We start from the raw sequence: 24,877 nt of genomic DNA on the forward strand, positions 1-24,877 counted from the left end.
AGCCTGTAAATTTTCCACTGCTGGGCTAAGGCCTCCTCTTCCCTTTCAGGGGAAAGTGTGGAATATATTCCACCACGCTGTTCCAACTCGGGTTAGTGGAATTCACCTGAGGCTGAAGTCTATGAAATTAAATACATGCGGGTTTCCTCACGATGTGTTCTTCACCTCCAAGCACGATTTGAATTATAAACATAAATTAAGCTCATGAATATTCATTGGTGCTGGCCTGGGTTTGAACCCGCAATCATCGGTTAAGATGCACGCGTTCTAACCACATCATAAATAATGTACATTGCTTTTCATTTGAGTTGTTCAATAGTTTTCTAAACGAAAAATTTAATAATAGTAGTTTTCGTATGAGCAAAAATGTCAAATGCTTTTCATACACGAGTACGTTTTAGAGGAATTAAATTCTAACTAAAATTCTGAACATCCATTAATTCAGCGACAAAACTGTCATTTGCAACAAGTACGAGTATTTAACAGTTTTAATTTCTATGGAGACAGTCATCAAGGATTAGTAAAAGTTTCATTTGAAAACACTCTGCTCTAATTTTAAATTATATATTGTGCCGTTTGGGGTCGAAGCATTTAGTCCCAGAAGTAATAATGAAGCACATTTTAAACACCATATATAATATCTGGTTTTAGAGTTCGAATTTACCAAAAGTTGTATGTTTTAAACCTATACAGTCCCGCGGCTTCCACACCCACTCACAATTTAAAATACAGTTCACTACAAGTACATACAAAATAGAGCAAAGTAATGGCTATAAAATCATAACTGTAATTACCTGGAGGAGTTCAATATATTCAAAAAAAAAGAAAAAATCAAAATAAACTTTTACAAGCACTTTTGAATCGTCATTTTACAATTACGAGCTTCCACCGAAAGTAGATTCTACCGAGAAGAACCGGCAAGAAACTCAGTAGTTACTCTTTTTCAACATTTAAAAAATACAAAGTCATGTTAGTTAAATACAATTATTTAAATTAATATCCTGCTTGGAAGTCAACAGGTATTAAACCACGCTTTTTTATCATCTACAAAATCTTGTATCGAATAATATTGTATTTTCTTGATTGCAAAACTCCGGGAGATTTTGTTGGAAGAAATTTCAAATAAATGTCATCAGTTCAAAACTTGAATCCAAGTCCTTAGAATTTGCAAGTAAAAGCATAATAATACTAATAGGCTAATAGGTTAATTTCAATAAAAATACAAATTTCGAATGAACAAAAATTACCAATACTCGTATTTTACCCTAAAGATTTTATAAGGCTGTTGTGGTCAATAGCCCAAAAGATTTGGATCAAACCTCTGTTATTCACATCGCTAGAAATTCCGTTTACCATTGATCAATTGCGGTTGAAAGGTAAAGAGGTAAATAGCGTGATCGAATACTGCATTCATGGTATTACATGATCAAAGCTAAAACGACAAAAATTGGACTAGTTCAACCGACCGGTATAACAGCCGCCCTCAGTTCAATAAAAAAAAAAGAATTATATATGTGCTTATTTCTAATTGTATGGTATATCATAATGGTTGTATTATTTGAAATTTATTATAAAAGTGTGACCTTGTACGCGTTTGAACTCAAAAGTAAAATATTATTTTAGCCTTAGTTACTCCATATTATATCAGTTATCTGCCACAGAAAATTCCGTCAAAATCGGTCCAGCCGTTCCAGAGATTACCCGGAACAAACAGACAGACAAAAGTTGTAAAAACGTTATTTTGGTATATGTACCGTCTATACATACAAATGAATTGAATAAAAAAAGCAGTTTTAATATTACAAACAGACACTTCAATTTTATTACACGTTCTATACGTAACATTAAAAAATGTTTTATAATTTTCTCTAATCATTGATTATGTTTAATTTATATTTTTAATATATGTATATTGTGTAATGTGATAGTGCATTATGAAACCTTCTGTAAATAAAAGAACATTTGCCAAGATAAATTTGAAATGTATTTTTTTTGTTTTGATATGAACTGTTAGTTACTAAACTACTGTTAACTAACTACTGGTAACTATATTTGCTAAATTTTCTTCCAAGTGTTCGATATTCAATAGTGGGCCAAATTATAAAGCCTGGCTGCCATATTAAGAGGTTTCTAAAGGAACTCTCCTTAATTAAGCATAAATAGGTCGAGTTCGTGCCTCATCAGACTAATTAGTGTTGGGAGTAGTTATAATTAAAGTTTTATCAAGGCCTCTATCTGTGCCGCTTTTGCATGAGATTTTACCGGACGTGATCTTGATATATTGGAGGTTTCGTCCATACACATAACTTATCTGTATAAGTTATATATAGCTATATAAAAAATTAAAATTGAATCTTGAAGGTTTTTCGGATTTGGATTTTGGATCTTTATTTTACAAGATATAATAAATGTAAAGTTTGTTGGTTAAAAATTCACTGTACGAGTACATTAAAAACCGGTGATAGCAATCAGTCTAACTTTGTCTGCGAAAAATTCTCTATTCTATTTTATAACAACTTACAATTTTAAAAACATAAGAATGTTAGTCTTTTTTTAAGATGTGCAATAGTTAATTATTATATTTGATTTTGGTTCTAACTTTTTTCAATTTACTTAGACAAAATTCTATAGGTGTTGGCATAGTACCTAAAACTGACTAAGTGTTGACAAACATTATCAAAACAGCAGTACAGATAATTATATATAAATAAACGGTAATATAAGTACAAACTAAATTGCATTAATAACAGCAAATGAGGACCATATCCACAAGGGAATAAAGAGTAGAGAGTGGTAAGGGAAATGATTGCTTAAGAGAGCGTCATGCCATTTGCTGTCATAAGTCTCGCAAGAGTCGATGTAACCCCAAGATCCCCAAGGCGTTTAGGCGAATATATAATTCATACCAAACACTTGCACGGGAGATCAGTATCGTTACAAGTTTAATGAACTGATATCCAAACCTTTGATATTCGATTACAATTCACGTCGCCTTTTTAAGAGATCATAGCGTCATTTTACCAGATTACCGGGAGACAGAAAGGCTTTTTATCTGTTCCCGTGTAGCCCTGAGCTACTTATCATGTCTTGACAAATGAGGTGACATTAGCTTCGTCTTAGAGACCCACGTATTATAAGCTATGAAATGTTATATAAAATCCCACAAGGCGGGTATAAATGGCATAGAATTTTAAGCAACAATGATAAAAAGGGTTTTTGGTACTGAGAAAATATTGAAAAATTTACATCACATTACATTACAAGTATTCGGGCAAGTATGACATATTCGGTGCTTAATTCATGGCTGTAGTAATTTTGTGATCTTCAACGAAGAAAAAATATTAAGGAATGATCCATGAAAATATTTTGCCACGGCAAAAAGTACTCTAAATCCACCAATTATGATTCGAACATCGTAGTGGATTATTCTATAAAACTTTTCCCTAACATGAGAGAAGGTTTTTGTCCGGTAGGACATTTACAGGGATTTACTTTCGTGATTCAAACAGCTCAAGAACATCCTAACAAAGCCTTTCGGATTCTGCCAATGTTATTTCTTTGATGATCAATAATTCATCATTCAATAAGCAGTTTCCATTAAGACAAATCTTCAAAGCAGAGAGACGTGAAATGTTGTTGAATATTTTATAGCACCCGTTTTTGCATTTGGGTGTTCCAATGATTTTTTGAATGTTTCTAATACTGAAATAAATATTTTAAACGTTGACAGAGAATAGAATTTAATAGTTCTTTTACTTTCGGTACAAGTTTGTATCTTGAAAGGGTTGTGAGTATTCAATTAACTTTTCATGTTCCAAACTTACTAAGTACCTTTTTATATAAAGATGTTCTTTGATTTGAGTTTTTCTGTTCGGATGAAGTGGATATGTCTTTTTTATGTGGTAAAAATTTGTAACTTAAAAAAAGAGTTAGTTCCTTATTGAATCCAAATATTTGGAAACTTTTGTCTTCTGAATAATGTTAATGCCACGAGACTTCTCAAGTTCATTATTTACTTGAAATTATTTAGAGTCAAATTACATCTGTTGTATGTTTGTAAACGTCTACCTCTTATTTTCCACTTTTTACCACCAAAATACATTTACCTTTTTTTGTAACTGCACTATTTTAAATGTAAGATGCAAGTCTACTGATTTTCCTCACCTTCCTGAAAGCCACCCTAAAGTTCTCCGACAGGAACGCGTACAGCACTGGATTGACGCAGCTGTTCATATACGCCAGAACATGTGAAACGATCTGGGCGGTCACCGTGAAGTAAGTGATATTGTACGCATCCAGCGCCTTCACTAGCAGGATTATCTGAAACAAATAAAAATACATAACTGTAACATATTATTAGAAAACAGTTTTTGGAATAATTTATGGGTATGGAACGACGGATGGATTTGTGCGAAAGAAGATATGGTTAGAAAGAATGTTACTTGTAAGATGTTGTCCGACATAGAAGTATGGAAGGAGAAGATCCCAAATAAAATTGGGAAAAAAGCAGGTGGATGATATATTTATGGTTGTATTAAGGAACGCATACATTATCAAATATTATGTTGAATCTGGATAAAGTTCTGGAGTTTAGTATGATAGTGATTAATATACGTATAATCAAATCAAGTCACAAAATGATCAAGTAAAGCTTGCTTTTTACTCTAATATACCTCATTACACTTATCACAATGATCGTTAATCTATCATAAAAATCGTCAAATAAAACTGTAATTTTTAGTTATGAGGCACGTGTTCTGACATTTAGAGTATCAACAGATAAAGGATAATCAACCTAAATTTAGTCTATAAATATATTACTAATGCCAGTTTCTGTCCTATTTCATTTTCAAGCACGTGACTGTCTGGGTCTGACACTTCGCACCCTTATAATTGTCTCGCGAATAAAGGTATAATGCTACTAATTTCGAAACGTATTCGTCTTATAATTAAATGAAACTAGAATGCCTTTAAGATATTATTGAAAATGTCATCGGGTCAACCCAAATTTGTCTGGTGAGACGCTTGAATCTAAATAAGTCCAATTCTTAAAGCGTTCTACGTATTTTTCAGTGAAATTTTCGTAACAGTACTTTACATTGTATTTGAAATATCTCTTAAAAATTAATTCACTAGATCTTACAGATCCATAGGTTCTGAGTACAAGACTTAGTTGGTTATTTAACTAATAGCTACATCATCATCGCAACTTCATTTTTCAATCAAAAAAAATAAGTCTCTCAACGAGTGTAAATTATGTCCCATTGGATTATAAGAATGAGGGATTAGAGAATACACTTATGGTTTTGAAAACATTATAAGTTCTTCTTTGCAGTAAGGTTACGTTAACAAAGACTCCACTTATACTTGCCACCGTAATTGATACCAGTAAGTGGGACATTATCGTATTGTATTATAATTTTCCGCACACATTGAAATATTTTTATATATGCATGACCAAGACGGCTATAACTAATTGCTCAAATTTTGTTTTTACAAATAAGTCGGAGTTGAATTTTAAAAATATTATTCGTTTGAAACAAACGCTTTTAGCCAGAGTCAACAAAGGTTTCGTTTTTGTTTTCCCAAACGAAAGGGGTCCAGGATTATTTCTAATCCAGTTCCATCAAACGATGTCAACAGCTCACTTTGGCCTATATTATTGGTCGATTCGTAAATTAATAATCCGAATTCCACATCGGCTGACCAATTAAACACCAGTATGATTACAATTTGTGGTAAAGGTAAGCTTATAATTGAAGTAATTAGTGGTATTTGAGTACGTACTCGTATTTTAAACCCAAATCTCCGCATATTACCGATATATATGTAGAGTTTTTATGTAATATATGTGGATGGGCAAATGAACTGTAAATATATGTTAATCGCCATTACGCCACCAGCCTTTGGAACATATCTCTTGAGTCTTAAGTTACACTGGCTCACTCGCCCTTCAAATCGGAACACAATAATACTGAGTAACGTTTGACAGTAGAATATACGATGAGTGGTTGATACCTATCCAGACGGGTTAGCACAAAACCCTACCAGCCACCAGATCTATAGGCATCTTTGAAAAGATGAAAATCGTCTATAAACAAAAGTCTAATAACAAATTTCACTTTGATTTGACGCTTTATGTTTGGTCCATATCTTAAATAATAATCGACAATATTCAGTGTGGAAAAAATAATCATTTTGAACTTCGCCTAATTGGTTATCTGAATTTTGTAAGTAATATTAAAGTGAATATGAGTCTTTTAATTAAAACTACTCTTGTAAGCAATGAAATATTAATCAAGAACTATTAAAAGTACACAATATAGGCGAACTATGAAAAACAAAGGAAATACGTAAATATAGTTCGTTTACAGTAATTTCAGTCGATCTGTGGTGCTAGTGCCTACGGTTCTATAACTGTATGCTATCATAGCAACTGTTGCTATCAAATATTGGTTACGGATTGATAAATGTTGCAGTCGATAAGTATTATGGAGTATTGTGCTACTGCATAGGTCCATACTGTCTGTATACCATACTGAACTTTTTTTTAAATTCTGCAACAAATACTTGCGTTATAATAAGCAACATTTGCTACCAACGACGAAATAAATTCAAGCTTCACGATACTCCAATTGACATATTATGTATTTCTCAATCACTCCTAATAATGTTGATACATCAATATATCTTTTAAATTAATATATGTATTTTTAGAGCCAAAAGTAGGAAGTAGACTAACCTCTAAAACAATCATCTTTAATTAACATAACAATCAATCTAACACAAAAGAAAAAACATTTAGTATACAACAAAAATAACCATCAATAATTCATATTACACAGTAATAATTGTAATGGCGATCCCAATGTGTCAGCCACAAATCTCCCGCCTTTTTTAAGGGAAGTTGTGTGACTTGACCAAAGAGTAAATAAAGTAGATTTGACGCAGATTTTGCTTGTTTATTCCAACAGTATATATGCCAGTCTTAAAAATGTTGCCACATTACACATAAAAGAAAATAAATTAAAATTTAAAAAAATATTAAATCATTAATTATAAAAATAATTTGAGACACATTAATATCAAATAAATAGTTTCGGATGTAATAATTATTTCATTGAATTAATTAAGACTTCTTTGACATGCCACAGTATGAAGCCTAGGGTTACTCGCCAAAAATTATTTTTATTTCTTCTTCGATTACAACAGACCACAGATCATGAGGCCCCGAGTTTTAAAAATAGAATCCCTACATTTATATGCATGTGTGTGTGTGTTTATAAATATATTTTATAGTAACGGTGAGACTTTGTTGTTCGTCCGTGTGTCATAATCGATTTTCTTGGTAACTATTATTGGCGTGGACATAAAGTTTTAACACAACATCCGTATATGACGGGGTATTGTATTTAGCTCGACTTATTTTAGACATGATCGTCAATTTCACGCTAAATTCAATGTATTAGGTATTAGTAATAGTAAGTGAATATACTAAGTAAAGAAAAGAAAAATAACAGCCTATAAATTTCTCTTCTATTAAGGAGAGGGTTTGGAACATATCCCACCTCGCTGTTCTAATGCGGTTTGGTGGAATGCAAGTGTGGCAGAAATTCGATGAAATTAGACACATGCAGGTTTCCTCAAGATGTTTTCCTTCACCACCGAGCTTGAGATGAATTATATACAAAAATTAAGCACATATAGTGGTGCTTGCCTGGGTTTGAACCAGCTATCATCGGTTAAGATCCGGCCATCTCAGCTCTTGCAAGGGCTTTGTGCAAGTTCCACACTATCTTCCACAGTATCCACTTAACATATATTCCACGCAAAACAACTTTGTATTGCTGTGTTCCGGTTTGAAACATGAGGTCATTGACTTCTTGGAAATCCAGAGAGGGTTGCCGCTTTAAAAATATTTTGCACAATTTTCTGTCTACTGATCTCATATTTTATTTCTCGCTGTTTATCACTAGGTGAACTAACTTCTGATCTTAGTAATCACTTTTGGATTTATTATACGATAGATGTATCAAATTTTGTACTTGATTAAAACTTACCCCGACTTGATGAATTACGCACAGACTATATTCAGTAACTTGTAACAGCCGATAATTTAGGTAAATTTCAATTTTCAAGGTTAGTAAATAATCCTACCGTGTCTTGTTGCCTAATTGTTTGATTTTAAAAGAAATTCAGTACAATCTACTTTAAAGAAATTTACTTTTAATTATATTATAGTCACGTAAATAACGCATGCTCATGATAATTGAACAAACGAAACAGCGCTAAAACACTGAGCATCGGTGTATCGACTAAAGTTCTAAACAATATTATCGAAAGATGTTCAGGATTCTGACAAATGGCTATAGGAGATTCCCAGGTTATATGTATATATCCCATGCTTACTATTAAATAATCTAGATCTAGATCCTACTGATCTTTTATAAATAAAAAAAAAAACTAATAATCCGCTTGGATTGATCCCGGAGATTGAGCCTAAAATACGCCGCTCAATAAACTAGGTATTAGACTTACTGGGTCGTTACCAAGGAGCCAAACAATTATAATCCCACCAAAAACATTAACTGTAAAAAATGCCAAGTCTCTCGATGCAGTCTTTCCATCGTAAAAAGTTTTGAGATCTCATAGAAGGCAAGTCCTATTCAAATTATTTTGTAATTATAAATCAACATTTAGTAATTGTATCATTAGTTTTCTTTATATTATAATTAAAGTGAAAACGAAAACTAAACTCCTAGCTTTGTTCACGTCGAAGATGTAGGGGGGGCGAAACAGCCGCGAATCGCTTCGAGAAAAGTTGGTACGGCCGTGCCCGTTTTGCTCGAGATATAGCTGGGGCACTGTCGTGCCCCCAGATATATAAAACTGATTTTGAAGAGAATGATATTAGTCTCAACGAAATAGTGGGAAATCTAATAAATCCAAAAATTTGTAACATAACTATGGCACCATAATTATTTATATAAAATGAGTACAGTACAAGGCAATTTGTCCTTGGCATTAAAGGCAAAGTGTTAATTCATAAACAGGAGAATATAAGAGAAATTTATTATTTGATTCATTACAATTGTAAATAAATGCAAATTTATCGTTGCTGAAGGACCTAGCTAAATATTGTGAGGACGGCATGCGCTGGGCAGGCTGAAAGATATGGCCGAACTTTTTGTGTAATAGTAGTTTAAATAGCTATATGTGGAAATGATTGCTTGTTGTAGAGCCGTAGTGCGTGATAAAGCCTTTGTTGTATTGTATGTAGAGCCAGATGGCCCAGTGGTTAGGTTAGGTTAGCTGAACTTTAATGTTCTTAATTTGTTTATGGAGCACGGCGGTGAAGGAAAATATAGTCAGGAAATCTGTATGTGTTCTAATTTCAACGAAATTCTGCCACATGTAAAACCAACAACCAGCATTGGAGCAACGTGGTTGTAAATGGTCCTGACCATCTCCTCAAAGGTAGAGGGGGCTTATCCCAGCAGTGGGAAATTTACAGGCTGTTACTATTATCGATTATTGTCTGTATGGTGTTGAACGAATGGAGAACTGGAGATATTGACAGGGAAGATATGGTCCAATTGAGCTTAAGAATAAACGTTTGTCATGAGTGCATTTTTGTTAAATTTAAAATTGGTAAGTATTAACTATTTAATTAATGTTAATAATCTGTACAATATGTTTTACAGATAAAATGTTTCTCATATTATGGATAGATAAATAATTTAAAAAAGAAACAGTTGACACCAATAACGAATTACTTTTCTAGGCCTTATCGGACTGAGTGTTATTGAAGATACATTTAATTGTACCTTCTTTTAGTATAATTTCACATAACAACACAAAGTAACTAATGGTATTAACTCGATTTTAGAAAACTATAATAATAATCGTTCAGTCAATTGCTCTGACGTAGATTCATATTGGTTGTAATTTATCTTGGCTTTCAAACGTTCTAAGTATTAATCTTTGTCGTTTTATGACTAATAATATTAACTAGTATTTATGTGGTAGTTCAAATATGTCCTTGGTTTTGAATTTGCATGTTTGTCAATTTGTTTAGATAGAAATAAAAGTAAAGTGATTGACATAAATAAAAGGACAAAAAGTTACTGAACCGTTCATCGTTCACTGTCATTGTTTATTTATATAAATATACTAGCATATTATATCGTATGGTAATATTTTGCTAAAAGCCTTCTCTGAAACGCGCTGAATATAATGATATAAATTTCATGTCAAAATATTCAGCGCTTTTTGAGCGATATGCTCTCAAAAACAAACAACGATCTCTTTAAAGAGAGATAGATTATGGAAATTAAAATAGCCTTTATTGAAGAGTAAGCTTTACGTTGAAAAAAATAACACCAATTCCGCTGCTACATGGCTCCTAAAATAATCTAAAAATTCATTTAGTTGGTAAGGATAATTGCTTTCATTTGAATATACACATGCGAATCGCCCCCGCTTTACACGTGCGCAATGGTGATACTAAATATACTACAGAATTTGTTTATTTACGACATCATATTAGAAACTTCTAAAACTGTCCGCGTTTCTTTACAAATTGTCCATGTATAATATACAAAAACCTTCCTCTCGAACCACTATATCTATTAAAAAAACCGAATCAAAATCCGTTGCGTAATTTTAAAGATCTAAGCATAAATCGGGATAAACAGCGGTAAGCGATTTTGTTTTATACTATGTAATGGTTTCAGAATAAGATATTTAAAATTAAATAAAAATAAATAAATTATTATTGTCTTAAATTTTCGCGATTATTACACATTTAAATAAAACTAATTATAACGGATGAATCGCGTATATTAATTATACGCGATTCATCCGTTATAATTAGTTTTATTTAAATAAATTATTAGATAAACTAAATAGGTAACTAACGTTATGAGAGATACAGTTCGGACTCCTTGGCTATTGTCGTACTCGCTTAACACGAAGTTGAAAAGGAAAATATAATTAACCTTACTAAGCAATCACAAACTAATTGATTATCATATATTTATTACGATTTATAGATTGAATTGAAGAATTACAAGCAATTTTGAAAAAGGAACATCCATAAGGGATGGAAGACACCCAGCGTATCTCTATTGTTTTTTAATTAACCACAAATAAAAATAGCAATGCATGTATTAATGTATGCATTTCAATTATAACTCATAGCATTTTTGCCACCATTCCACGCGGTCAAAATTTATACAGTAACTAGTTTTAGTTCATATTTGTATCGTATGTTAGTAAATGATATTTATTAGAACACTATCATCTAGAAGTTCGCAAATCCTACAATAATTCGGCAACAGTTACACTTTGACGTGTTTTAGAATTCTAATGTAAGCCCGTATAAATTGCTCCGAAAAGTCTTTCAGGGAGAACTTCAAAGAGAGCTTTATGCAATTGTGTCACAGGAGTAACAAGATTGTGTTTGTTCCATGCGTCTCGTGGTGCCTTAAAAATTCATTAAGCCGTTGCTACATATATGTACATTATATATGTAATATGTTGAGCAAAAACGCCATGTATAGCAAACTTAACCATCTTGGTTACAGCACTGAGACTTCTAAAAATATTCTCTGTAAGAGAACAAAGTTCTTTAGCAATTAGTTTTTAGGTACCAATGAGTGCATACAGATTAAAATCTGGGTATCGATATTCGATATCAATTATTTCAAACAACATAACGAAATTTGTCAGAACAAAAGTTAACTTTTCAGAAAAATATAAGTGATGAGTCCAAAATAATCAAACTATTATTGAATCACTGGATTTATGTATATATATATCGTATGGACCATCTGATGTTATATCACTACTACTCACAACCATCACAGACATCAGTACTTAAATCGCCAATATGCCTCCAACCTTGGGATCAAATATCACAACATCCTCCTAGTGCCTGTAACAGCTCATCATTCTAAGATCGGTACTAAAAAACATCGTTAAAATAACATAATAGCAGTTCAAAGAAATTTTGATCCATCATTAATTTATTTCAAATGTAGATTGAGATACTAACAAATATTTCGTGCCATTTTTTATAATCGCTCCGCCCTTTCACTTGCTCCACGCCGAGACACACATTGACCTAGATACAGAATCATTAATTTCCTTTTATTTATTGACGAGATCACCCGTTTTGATGTCATAAATTAAATCGAGCCATTCTTAATTTATATCCGTGATGTTTTAATCAAAGATACTATAAGATCTAATGTTGTAATTGAGCATAAGAAAGCTGAAATAGGTTATTTTTGTTTGTATTATCTAGGACATTAGAGAATGAGTGGATCATAATAATAATGTGAGTAGTCAACTGTGATGACTCATTTTCATAATTCAACAGCCGTGGCTAATGCATTTGCAATCGGTAAGTACTTTGCAATATACGGTATTGCAAAATATTCGCCGCTTTGGGCAGGCGTATTGGCGAACGAAATTTCCGAATTGAAGAATGTGGTGTGCCGACTGAATTTGGAACGCGAAGAATCGGAAGCTTTGGCCCAGCTAGGGCCTACCTGTAGGGAGCTATGGATGACAATTGGCTGGCGATGTCTAATGCCATTGCGTGCCGACCATGGCACTGGTGTGTGGGTAGCTTTAAACTATCTTGATATAACCTATAACTTTTTAATGTCTCGTTATGGACCCTGATGGTTTAATTAAAACCTGTCTGTCTGTCTTTAGGTACCATCCATTCATCTTATATTCTACCGTCAAACGGCAACATTTAGCCTTCATGTGTTCCGGTTTGAGCGTAAATAGGCCAGTGTAACTGTAAGGGTTATAAAATTTTAGGTCAAAAGTTTGATGACGCATTGGTAGTATGAGGAATGTTTAATATTTATAAAGGTCTAATACCACAATGTATGTGGGCAATAGTATACCACTTATCATCAGGTAGCCATGAGAAGTCTGACAAACAACATGTTAAAAAAAATGCAGGCCATATTAAAATATGTCTGATAGTCTCTTAAATCTAAATTATTTTCACTTTACGAGTTGTGGCCTAAACCAAACGGTATGGAGTAAAGTTTGAGAGAAATTAATGTACAACAAATTAAACCCTTAATCTAAAATAAATTGTTAACAACAAAGTTATCTAGTAAATTACTATGTCATTTTGAATTTAATCTTCCAGTTACTGGAGGGAGTTTCTTTGTTCGACTAATCGAACACGACCATTATTCAAATGGTCTACAAGTATACCGGTTACCTTAAATAACGAAGAATTTTACTGACACCGTCCTTTCACTGATAAATATACTGAAGTCTTTTTTACTACTCATCGTAAACTTAAAAATACAAACAGGTCCTGAAATCTTGTGATAGTTGGAATCCCTATTTTAACCACCGAATTGTTATTCAAAGACTCAACGAATTCTTTGACTAAAATAATTTAGATTTTGTCAAGAGACGTTGTGGTTTTATTTGTAAAATTTAAGATATTTTCACGAAAGTGACGCTGGATTTGTGGTTGTAATAGAATGCCGTCGCGCAATTGTTTGTTTTTGAATTTCTTGATTGGTAATTTGATATTAAGCTAATTAGTTTCTTCGAAGACTTCGCCTTGGCGTTAAGATAATATTTGCTTAATAGCAGATTAAGAAGGAATATCTTATGTACATGTTGATATTGCTAATGTGCTTTTAAAACGATCGTCAGTAAATTTGCTATCAACCGAATTTTCTGCTCTTGGTATCACGTATTTCATAACGTTATAATATATTGTTTAGCAATTTATTTAAATCATTTTGAATTATGTTACAATAAACATGCCTGATTGATTAATCACACCAATCTCCCATTATAACGTAAATGATCATTTATCAATTGAATCAAAACGACTTTGATCTAAGTCGTAACCGATAACTTAAATTTGTTTAACAAAAACGAGCATTATTATAAGTTCTGATTAATTGTACTAACAGAATTATCCGCTACTGATATACGTTTTTAATTTTATTTTTAATTTCTATTATCTTTGACGTAGTATAATTTACGTTAGGTATACAGAAAGGATCTGTGAATGATGTTTTAGGATCTATGTATATAGTAACGATGAAAAAATATAGAGTCTCACCTGTATTGGGCACCAGCATACTGCAAACACAACAACGACCACCACCACCATCCTTGTCACTTTCTTCCTCCCTCTTCTACTTTCTGCTGAAACTCTACCTCCGGGTGCGCTCTTCCATAGCCTCGTGAGCATACACATATAGAGTACGCTTATAAGTGCCAATGGAATCACATAAGATGAAAGAAAGAAGGACATTTGAAATCCTAATTTGCTGTAACCCTGTTCTTCCAAAAATACGCAAGAGGAGTGGTTTCTATGGAAGTAGGAATATTCTCTCTCGCCATGACATATTCCGACTGGAATCGCTGTAGTCAGAATCACAACCCAAATACAGGCTATTGCTAGAAGTGCGTTCTTCTCTGTTCTTATAGACATTGATGCAATGGGATGTACCACAGCCATGAATCTGTCTAAGGACATCAGTACTAAAGTATATACGGATGCATGGGCAGTAACCACGATGAAATATTGCACAACTTTACACCACCAGTCACCAAAAGGCCATCTCGGCATCACATAGTCAGTGGCAGTGAAAGGTACACAGAATATAACGAAGAGTAAGTCAGCTACTGCTAAGTTTATTATCAGAAGATTGGTCGTCGATCTCATTCCAGGATTTGCAGCCACTACAAGTACTACCAACGCATTGCCAACTAGTCCAACGATTCCAATAAAGCCGAAGAAAATTGGTACAACTCTTGATACGACCTTTTCAAGCAACTCGCCATTTTCAAACTCCGTACTATAGTTACATCCACCAACACTGGCGATTTCTTCGCTGGTGAGATTGAGGCATATGCTATAGAATTCGTCTTCCGAAGACTCCATTGTGTTGAATTTTAGAAGATCATATTCAAATTATGAGTGCAGCTCTTGTTGGGTTTTTCAAGTTTTCTGAAACAAAAGAAAACAATTCTATTAATATGAACTTAGCAATGGTATATTAAATAAGAGTTTCAAAAGTGTTATGTAAGTCTAAAATGTCTACTGCATATCTATATATTCTTATATCTAAATTTAATCTAATATCAAGAAGCAAGATCTGATAAAGACATCAAAAATACGGACTATGTAATGAATAACGAAGACAAGATAAAACAATGGAAGCATAACATAGAGGAAGTTATGTGTAACTTCGAAGTTTATTAAATTTTGCCAGCATCGGATGTTTTCAGTAACTTTGTTATATTCGTAACACAAGCTGGTTATTTGTTATAGTACTCTTTGTCCTGGAAATTGCGCAGCATCATCGTCATTATTGAGTGATGCATCGCTTTGAAGCCATAACCGTGGTTGTAAAAGTGACATGTTGAGGCTAAAATAAGGCATTTTCTTTGACAATATTTTCAAGCGAATTCGTGATATTTTGGGCACTTACATATTAAAAATGCCGCTTAAACTCTACAAAGAGCTTAAATTTTTTGTTTAATGAAATAACTCTAAAATCGTGTCGTAGATTTTATCTTATATCTATGGATAAGTGTTGTTTAATTTAATTTATGCACACTGAAAACATTGCTCTCACATTCGACTTTAATATAAATTTTGTCACTCAAACTGATTTACCAAATTGTTATAAAATAATGAGTCGAGTTGGCCCAGTGGTTAGAAGGCGTGCATTTTAACCGATGATTGCGGGTTCAAACCCAGGCAAGAACCGCTGATTCATGTGCCTAATTTGTGTTTATAATTCATCTCGTGCTCAGCGGTGAAGGAAAACATCGTGAGGCAACCTGCATATGCCTAATTTCATCAAAATTCTGCCACATATGAATTCCACCAACCCGTGGATAGCGTGGTGGAATATGTTCCAAATCTTCTCCTCAAAAAGAGAGAAGAGGCCTTTAGCCCAGCAATGGGAATTTACAGACTCCTGTTGTTGTTATTGTTGTTGTTGTATAATTATAATAAGCACTTCGCGGACCAAGTACATTTTGAATTGATGATGTAATAGCATCGTTTGTTTATAATGTATGTTTGTTTATGTAAATTGAAATAAAACCATTGAACTTGTTATTATGATCATTGAAAATCAAAGACAAAACAACATATTTATTAGTAAGGGCTCTGAAAAAGCCCATTTAGCTAGGTACCACCTACTTATTAGAGAATTCACCAATACTTGGTATTGGTGAATTCTTGTGTGAAGGATGAGTCTGACAGCTTGTGTAGCTTGTTGGATGTGTAGCTTCATTTATAGGGATATAGCACCGGAAAAGTGGGTGGTGTGTTGGTGTGATGTAGGATTATTTCATTCAACGCCAATGTCTTTGGACGGTAGTGACCACTTACCACCAGCTAGCCCACATGCCCAAGCGCCTAATTATCCTTTAACAAAATTCTCAAGATCAGAGCAATAGCTCAATTAAATGTAGCAATTACTAGTTGTCAACACAGTACAGATATTAAAATGTTATTTTGGTGAATAGAATGTTTTATTGAGAATTAATTAAGTTTTTGTGAAGTAGGCCATACAGCTAAACGATCAATGCTTTGTACTGCTTTTATCAAAGTGAAATTCGAAACAACTTTTTATCAATAATTCACTGAAAACAGCTCTAGAAATAGAGGGCTCGAACTGATAGGTATTTACGTAGAAAGTTGTATCACTACCACCCACTCATTGATTTTATCGCAAAACATCAATCCGTACCAACATAATTAAGGTTTGTTTGTATATATGATTGTTTTACACAAAAATCACTAGACATATATAACATATAAAAATAAAATATTTATATTTAATATTATAAATGTGAAAGTAACTCTGTATCTCTGTCGCTCTTTGACTACCAAACCGCTGAAACGAATTTGATAAAATTTGCTATGAAACAAATTTGATCTTCAAGGAAGGACACAGGCTACTTTTTTTGTCAATCACATCACAACCAAACCCATAAAACGCGAGAAAAGCCGCGATCGAAAAATAAGCTATAATTGATAAAAACATTATGTGAATAATGACAAACAAATCTTATAGTCGCAAACGAATTTTAGTATGTTATATTTCTGTGTTAATGTAAAAGAGCCTCTATTATTACATGAATAAGGGATATATTTCGTATTTTAGATCATATGTTTTACGACGTACAAACTAAACTTGTTTGTATTTAAAAATTAAAAAGTACTTCTTTTGACTTCTCTAAGACACTTTTATTAATATTTACATAAACAGATGTTAAACATAAGCTGATATCTGATATTATGTTTTATGATCCTTTCATTTATTCCTTTTAGAATATAAACAGGCATTTTTATTAAGATCCAAAGAAAAATCTTCTTGTTTATATACTAACATTTCATATTAAGTTTTTTTTTGTTTAATAAATACAAATCAAATCAAAATAAACTTTATTCAAGTAGGCTTTTACAAGCACTTTTGAATCGTCATTTTACAATTAAGTGAAGCTACCACCGGTTCGGAAAGTAGATTCTACAGAGAAGAACCGGCAGGAAACTCAGTAGTTACTCTTTTTTAACATTTAAAGAATACAAAGTCATGTTAATTAAATACAATTATTTAAATTAATATATCCTGCTTGGAAGTCAACAGGTTTTAACTCCACGCTTTTTTATCATCTATACATTGGCTACTTTTTTTCCCGACGCATAACAACCAACCCGAAAACGCGAGCAGAGGTGCGGGCGACTGCTAGTTACACTAGCTGTACCCGCGACTATGTGCACATTTGCATTTAGCAAAAAAGTTATTGTTCAGTTCACAGATTATACAATAACTTATTAAATCTGTTTGACTTTGAAATAGTTTGTCATTGGTGAGACACACTCGACATGATGTCGTAATGGTGGAGTGCTGGAGATGGCGAGGGCTGGCTGTGGTACTGGAAATTAGCCTTAGTTGGAATAGATTTAAGATATTTATTGTTTCATAAAGAATATTACATATTCACTTAAATGAAACTTAAAACTAATTTATAAAACTATGTACATAAATGTTTAAATTTTTGAGCGTACGAAGCTAAATTCTTAAATTTTATTATACAAAATAAAAATATATTTTACAAGTAACACAACAAAAGAAAAATAAATCAAGATTTGGGTAGTTTTGTATATCAACATTCATCACGGCAAAATCTTCACTGACAAATTACAACTAGATGCGACATTACTAAAACGTAAAATTTACGCCTTATATCCTATCTACCCGTGAAAATACCATGATAACACAGTCATCCTAAAGATAAGCCGAAACAAACAAACAGACAAAAATATATAATTTCATTATATGTGTAGACCCATGTCTTTATTGATTGAATTAGATTTTGACGAACTTCTGTTAATCATTTTTTTGTTTTTTGTTTGAGTAAGAGATAGGAATAATATTAGTAATAATAATATTGTTTTGACCATCTGTGGACTGGTACGGGCCATATATGGAATCTGGGAGCAGACAGAGTATCTTCATTTTTGCCTATTTCGTTAAAATTTAGTTTCGTTAAAAGTCGTAGGTAATGTCATTATATGACCGCCCGCGAAATCTAATATTTCGGAGGGTAAAACCTTCCGGGATGTGAAAAATAACAGGCCTCAAAACACAATTCCTGCACACTTTATAAAATGTATCTAGTTACGTGAAAGGATGGCGTATATTATTTTTCTATTAATTGAATTCAATGATGTTTTTAACCAATGATATTCTAATAAACAGATATGTTATACCCATACTAAACAACAGAAAAAAGTGTGCCGCGCCCGGGACCGTTTATTTTAGTTTATTTTTACATTTCGTTAAAAGTAAAAAGGATAGCTTGATAAAAACAATAAGTAAAAGGGATAACTAGATATTTTAATTACGCAAAACGTATTAATACGTAATTATGATGTATTATAACGTATTACTACGTAAAACGACTAAAGATAAACGTCCCAATTAAGACGTTTTCTAGTCTTCACTTTTTGCGAATAAATTTCGATTTCCTGTTTTTCATTTGTTTTTTATTTGAAAATCGAATCAACTTTAGTTTTAGTAAAGACGTTATTAAAGTCAGTGCAGCTTTTATCTTAATATGTCAGAAACTTGGAGAAATTTTTTTATGTCTTGAGACGTGAATTCGATTCGAATCTCTAGTGAACTGTAATGCAATCTTCTAAAAGGTTTTCCTTCACTATTATGAGTCGTCTGCGAGATAAAATAAAATGATACACCTGTGCTTAGCGAGTTTATATGGTCAAGAATGAAAATTAATGATTGAAGAATATTCTCGGTTTTAAAACACCCAGAACATGTACTAATAAAAGGCAAAAAGATTATGCAGTAAGTAGGGTTTATTAACATACGAATTAATAACATTAAATGCTTAAATATGTATAAATATGAACTAAAACGAATTACTGTATGGCTGGTTATTGTCATGCTTTGGTTCATATACCGATGTGGTGTAGATGTTTACATCAAAAAGCGTACACTTCGAATATAGAATGAAGTGAAAAGTAAAGTAACAGCCTGGTAAATTTCCCACTACTGAAATGCACATGCGGCTGAATTTCGATGAAATTAGACACATGCAGGTTTCCTCACGATGTTTTCCTTCAGCGTCGAGCACCGGCTTGAACCCGAAATCATCGGTTAAGATACATGCGTTCTAACCACTGGGCCATCTCAGTTCACTATTTTTATTAAGTCGTAATATCTTATCCTTATAAGTGTAATTAGCTTTACTTTACTGTGTAATTATATAGTATAGTCATTGTTTATTTCTTTGGATGTTCCTGATAAATAAATCGAAATGTTAAGGGCGGGATTGATGGAGTCAGAAAACGGAGTAATTGGCATAAACGTCTACATTATTGCCTTCTGCGCGAACGTCAGGCTTCCAATTCCTTTTCATTACAAATCATTTTGCAGGCCATATGGCATAAACATTATATATATACTAGTGCCCCGGCTTCGCACGGGTGCAATACTGATACTAGATATACAACAGGATTTGTTTATTTACGACATCACATTACAAACTTCTTAATTAATTATCAGTGTTCAGTCTTTGCTATTTTTTCCATATATTATATACAAAAACCTTCCTCTTGAATAATCTTGAATCTTGAATCATTCTATCTATTAAAAAACCGGCCAAGAGCGTGTCGGACACGCACATGAAAGGGTTCCGTAGCCGTAAGATGGGCCATAAGATGGAAATTTAGCAATCTCTATTTCTACCCTGGCCCACTTCTGTATGTAGGTTTGTATTATTTCTACTTATTTTCATAGTTTGTAGGTAGTTATTTCCATACATTACAATTTAGTTAGGGCAACTGTACGTCATAAGTTGGTCGAGTTGTATAAAAATAACTTTTTTTTTTATGGTATAGGTGGCAAACGAGCAGGAGGCTCACCTGATGGAAAGTGACTACCACCGCCCATGGACATCTGCAACACCAGGGGGCTTGCAGGTGCGTTGCCGGCCTTTGAGAAAGGAGTAGGCTCTTTTCTTGAAGGTTCCCATGTCGTATCGGTTCGGAAAAACCGCCGGCGAAAGCTGGTTCCACAGAGTGGTTGTGCGAGGCAGAAAATGTCTAAGAAATCGCGCTGTTGTGGATTTTCGGACATCAAGATGGTGCGGGTGAAACTTAGAATTTTGACGAGATGTCCGAAGGTGAAATTCAGCAGCCGGGATTAATCCGAACAATTCCTCGGAACATTCCCCGTGAAAAATTCGGTAGAAGATGCAGAGTGATCCGACATCTTTACGCAAAGCCAAAGGATCAAGGAGATCGGAAAGGGCTTGATCGTCGATAACTCGAGCCGCTCTACGTTGGATGCGGTCAAATGGAAGGAGCTGGTACTGGGGAGCACCCGCCCAGAGGTGAGAGCAGTACTCCATGTGAGGCCGAATTTGCGCCTTGGAAAGTTTTAGGCGATGGGCCGACGTGAAATACTGTCTCGCCTTGCTGAGCACACCGAGCTTCTTTGAAGCCAATTTGGCTTTGCCTTCCAATTGACCGCGGAACTGAACGAGGCTCGAAATATCAACGCCAAGTATTCCGATACTACCTGCAGCGGCTATCGGGAAGTTTTCAAATCGTGGAGATACGACAAATGGTGTTTTTTTAGCGGTTAACGCGCAAACTTGCGTCTTTTTGGGGTTGAAATGGACTAAATTTAGCCGGCCCCAGTTCGAGACTTCGTTTAACGAAGACTCGATTTCAGACACAAGTTTGTTCCGGTTTTCTTCGACGTTTTCCCGAGAAATATTAGCGCGGCCGGTGTATAAGGTGTCAACGGTACTACGTCTGCATAGCAATGAATGTTCCCGATTTGCAACAAATCATTGATATGCAGAAGAAACAGAGTGGGTGATAGAACGCAGCCTTGTGGAACACCAGCATTGACGAATTTTAAGTCAGAGCATGCACCGTCGACAATGACCTTGATGCTCCGATCTGCCAAAAAGCTGGTAATCCAATTGCATAATTTCCCGGGAAGCCCATAGGAAGGAAGCTTCGAAAGAAGCGCTTTGTGCCATACACGATCGAAGGCCTTCGCTATGTCCAAGCTGGCTGCTAATGCCTCCCCCTTGCTCTCAATTGCTTAAGCCCACCTGTGAGTAAGGTAAACTAGAAGATCACCGGCTGAGCGACCCCGACGGAAACCGTACTGGCGGTCACTAATCAGCTGATTCTCCTCTAGGTACCGCAGGAGCTGGCAGTTAATAAGGGACTCCATTATCTTGAAGAGCAAGGAGGTGATGGCTTTAGGCCTATAATTGGACGGGTCTGAGCGGTTGCCTTTTCTAGGGATCGGATGCACCAAAGCAGTCTTCCAGGAGTTCGGGACGACGCCTAATGCGTAGGATTGCCGGAAAAGACGCGTTAAGACCGGTGCCAACTCGGGAGCACATGTCCGTAGCACGATTGGAGGGATGCCATCGGGTCCACTCGACTTGTGAATGTCCAAGGAAAGAAGTGCTTTCCGAACTGCACTTTGCCGAAATTTAACCTCCGGCATCGTCGTATCACATCGCGGGATTGATGGTGGTGACTTTCCTTGGTCATCCAGAGTCGAGTTCGTCGCGAAGAGAGACCCTAAAAGATCGGCCTTCTCCTTCGCGGTATGGGCCAATAACTCACCGTCCCTGTGCAAAGATGGAAAAGAAGGCTGACAAAAATTCCCTAGGACAGCCTTAGCGAGAGACCAGAACGCACGTGTTCCTGATGGGAAGCGCACCAGTCTCTCGCCAATTCTGCCAATGTACTTCGACTTCGCCTCAGCTATCACATTTTTGAAGGACCTGGAGGCAGAGTTATATTCCTTTCTGAATGTGCTGGTGTATGTATCACGAGACGCCGATGCGTTAGCCCAGTCTTGGTAGCGTTCCCATTTTCGGCGTGAAGCCGTCTTACAGAGGCGACCAAACCAGGGCTGGGACTTGCCATCAATGGGCACCGCAGAATATGGAATGAAAAGTTCCATACCCTGAAGCACCACATCGGCGACAGAGTCAGCAACAACGCTCGGATCATCCATCGAGAAACAAACTCGCCCCCATGGGTAAGATGCAAAGAAGGACCGCATCCCATCCCAATCTGCTGACTTGTAGTGCCACACGCGACGACAGCCCGCGAAACGAGGTCGTGAGTATCGTGTAACTGGCACTGTACTCCGGACGAGACAGTGGTCCGACGAGCCCAGAGGGGAATCGACGACAATCTTATAGCCGTCCGGATGCGAAGTCAGCAGAAGGTCCAACAGGGAAGGTGTATGATCCTCCACGTCCGGTATTCGCGTTGGCGAGGTGACCAGTTGTGTCAAATCATAAGCCAAAGCGAAGTCGAGAACAGATCTACCCGCATGATCAGTGGTGCATGATCCAAGCCACTCGGTATGATGAGCATTGAAATCGCCCAGAATAATGATCTCTGCCGATGGAGTCTGCTGCAGCACGGAATCTGTAGCCAATTGGACGTGCTCAACCAGTCGGTCGGTTTCGGCATTACCGCTATGGGACCTATAAAGGCACGCGTAGATTCGCGGATGGTTGTCGCAGTCTACGCGCAGCCAGATAATTGATAGGTCCTGCCCTTCAAGGCTGCCGAGACGTCGAGAGCAGATATCATCTCTGACGTATACGCACACCCCAGCTCGTGGCACAAAAGTATGCTCCAATTTGTACCCGGGGTAAGAGAGAAAAGACGTATCGGCAGGAGAAGATATCTGGGTCTCGGTAAGAAAGAGCAAGGCCGGCTTCGCCGTCTCAAGGTGAAAGTGAACGGCATTCAAGTTGGAGTTGAGTCCCCTTATGTTGCAGAAGTCCACAGAGAGTGTGGTAGGGGTTGCCTTATGATGCCTGCTCCGCTTGCCCCGAACAGTGGCGAGCGCAAAATTGCCCCCCCCAGAATTCGGAGGGCAGCCTGGGCATCCCTGCTCAGGCGGTGTACGTCCTGAGCATGGATGCCCAGAGAGGGATTCTCCACCGCAGTCGCTGATGGTACCCTCCTGGGGTAATGTCACCAAATTCTGCACAACCATGTTTTGGGGGGAGAGGGATCAGGCCTCCGGAACTCTCACTTACCGGACGAAACGCGTTAGCATAGCTACCACTTCACGCCGATTTTAAGTGAGAGAGTGGTACTTCCCCGGTAGGTGCCGGCCCATTCGACTGCAACCGAGAGGTATGCAGTGTACTTGGGATATAACTATGATATAGATATGATACAGAGTCCGCTATAGTTTTGGATTTTCACTATACATCCTCCAATTATACCATGTAATGTAATGTTTTTGAATGTTATAAACTCACAATGCAGGTTGAATGTTTATATATTAAAGAGTACCTCTTATATTTACTTGATACATTTATCTTGTTAGATATTAGGTAGGTATTAACATTATTGCTTCCGTTTTACTTCACAGCTGAGCGTGATAGTAAATCATTACCACGAATTGAGCAAATATTAAATTTAGTCCTTGCCAAGAATTGAATCAGCTATTTTTAGTTAAGTTTTACGAATCCTATATACTGAGCTTGCTGAAGAACATTATACCTAAGTTATTAATAAAATGTCTTACAACATGTTCTAACAGGTAATTTTCCGTACACGTGTAAGATACACTTAATATACGCGAAGAGTGCTGTATATGATCTATTATTGGAACAAAAGGCAAAAGAAGATGTCACTTTTGTTATCAATAGCGGAAACAATGCCGACATTTTGTCACATCTTTAAGGGAATTATTAACCGAATAAATTCAAGATGACAGGAAAATGTTAGCGTTGAAAACAGGAAGTAAGGCTTGGCTAAAGGTCAAAATAAAAATAATCTTCATTGAATAAAATGGGAATAGAATTGGATTCCAGACTTCAGTGGAGTCCCCATTTATCATCTCTAACAGGAAGACTCAGCTCCGCAGCATACGCGGCTAGAAAAATTAGACAACTAACTGATATTGATACCGCTCGTTTAGATTATTTTGGTTATTTTCACAGTATTATGTCATATGGCATATTACTTAGGGGTAACGCTGCAGATATTGAATCTGTCTTTATTTTACAAAAGAGAGCAATCCGGTCTATTTATAATCTTGGAGCTAGAGACTCTCTTTGGGATGGTTTTAACAAAGTAAGAATATATTTACAACAATATTGTGTATATTCACAGTAGGTAACATTGATCACTTTGATAAAATCTGTGATAATCATTAGCATATCATCATATGCACTAGGAGTAAGGATAACCCCAAGGATAATCCCAAGTTTCCGACTACACAAAGTCAATAAATCCTTCTGGGAGCAAGGT

The 24,877-nt window shown here is 35.3% G+C and overlaps 1 protein-coding gene across 1 annotated transcript in view; it reads right to left on the reverse strand.

Moving 5' to 3' along the window:
• LOC124530063 (allatostatin-A receptor) overlaps positions 1-24,877 on the reverse strand; it is a 96,818-nt gene that overhangs the window by 10,407 nt on the left and 61,534 nt on the right. The window contains exons 2-3 of the mRNA XM_047104050.1: positions 14,123-15,016; positions 4,165-4,320 (exon numbers count right to left, since the gene is read on the reverse strand). Coding sequence (XP_046960006.1) covers positions 4,165-4,320; positions 14,123-14,950 — 984 coding nt within the window. The 5' untranslated portion in view covers positions 14,951-15,016. The remainder of the gene's footprint in view (positions 1-4,164; positions 4,321-14,122; positions 15,017-24,877) is intronic.

Source organism: Vanessa cardui, chromosome 5 (genome assembly GCF_905220365.1).
Source record: "Vanessa cardui chromosome 5, ilVanCard2.1, whole genome shotgun sequence".
Classification (NCBI taxonomy): Eukaryota; Metazoa; Arthropoda; class Insecta; order Lepidoptera; family Nymphalidae; genus Vanessa; species Vanessa cardui.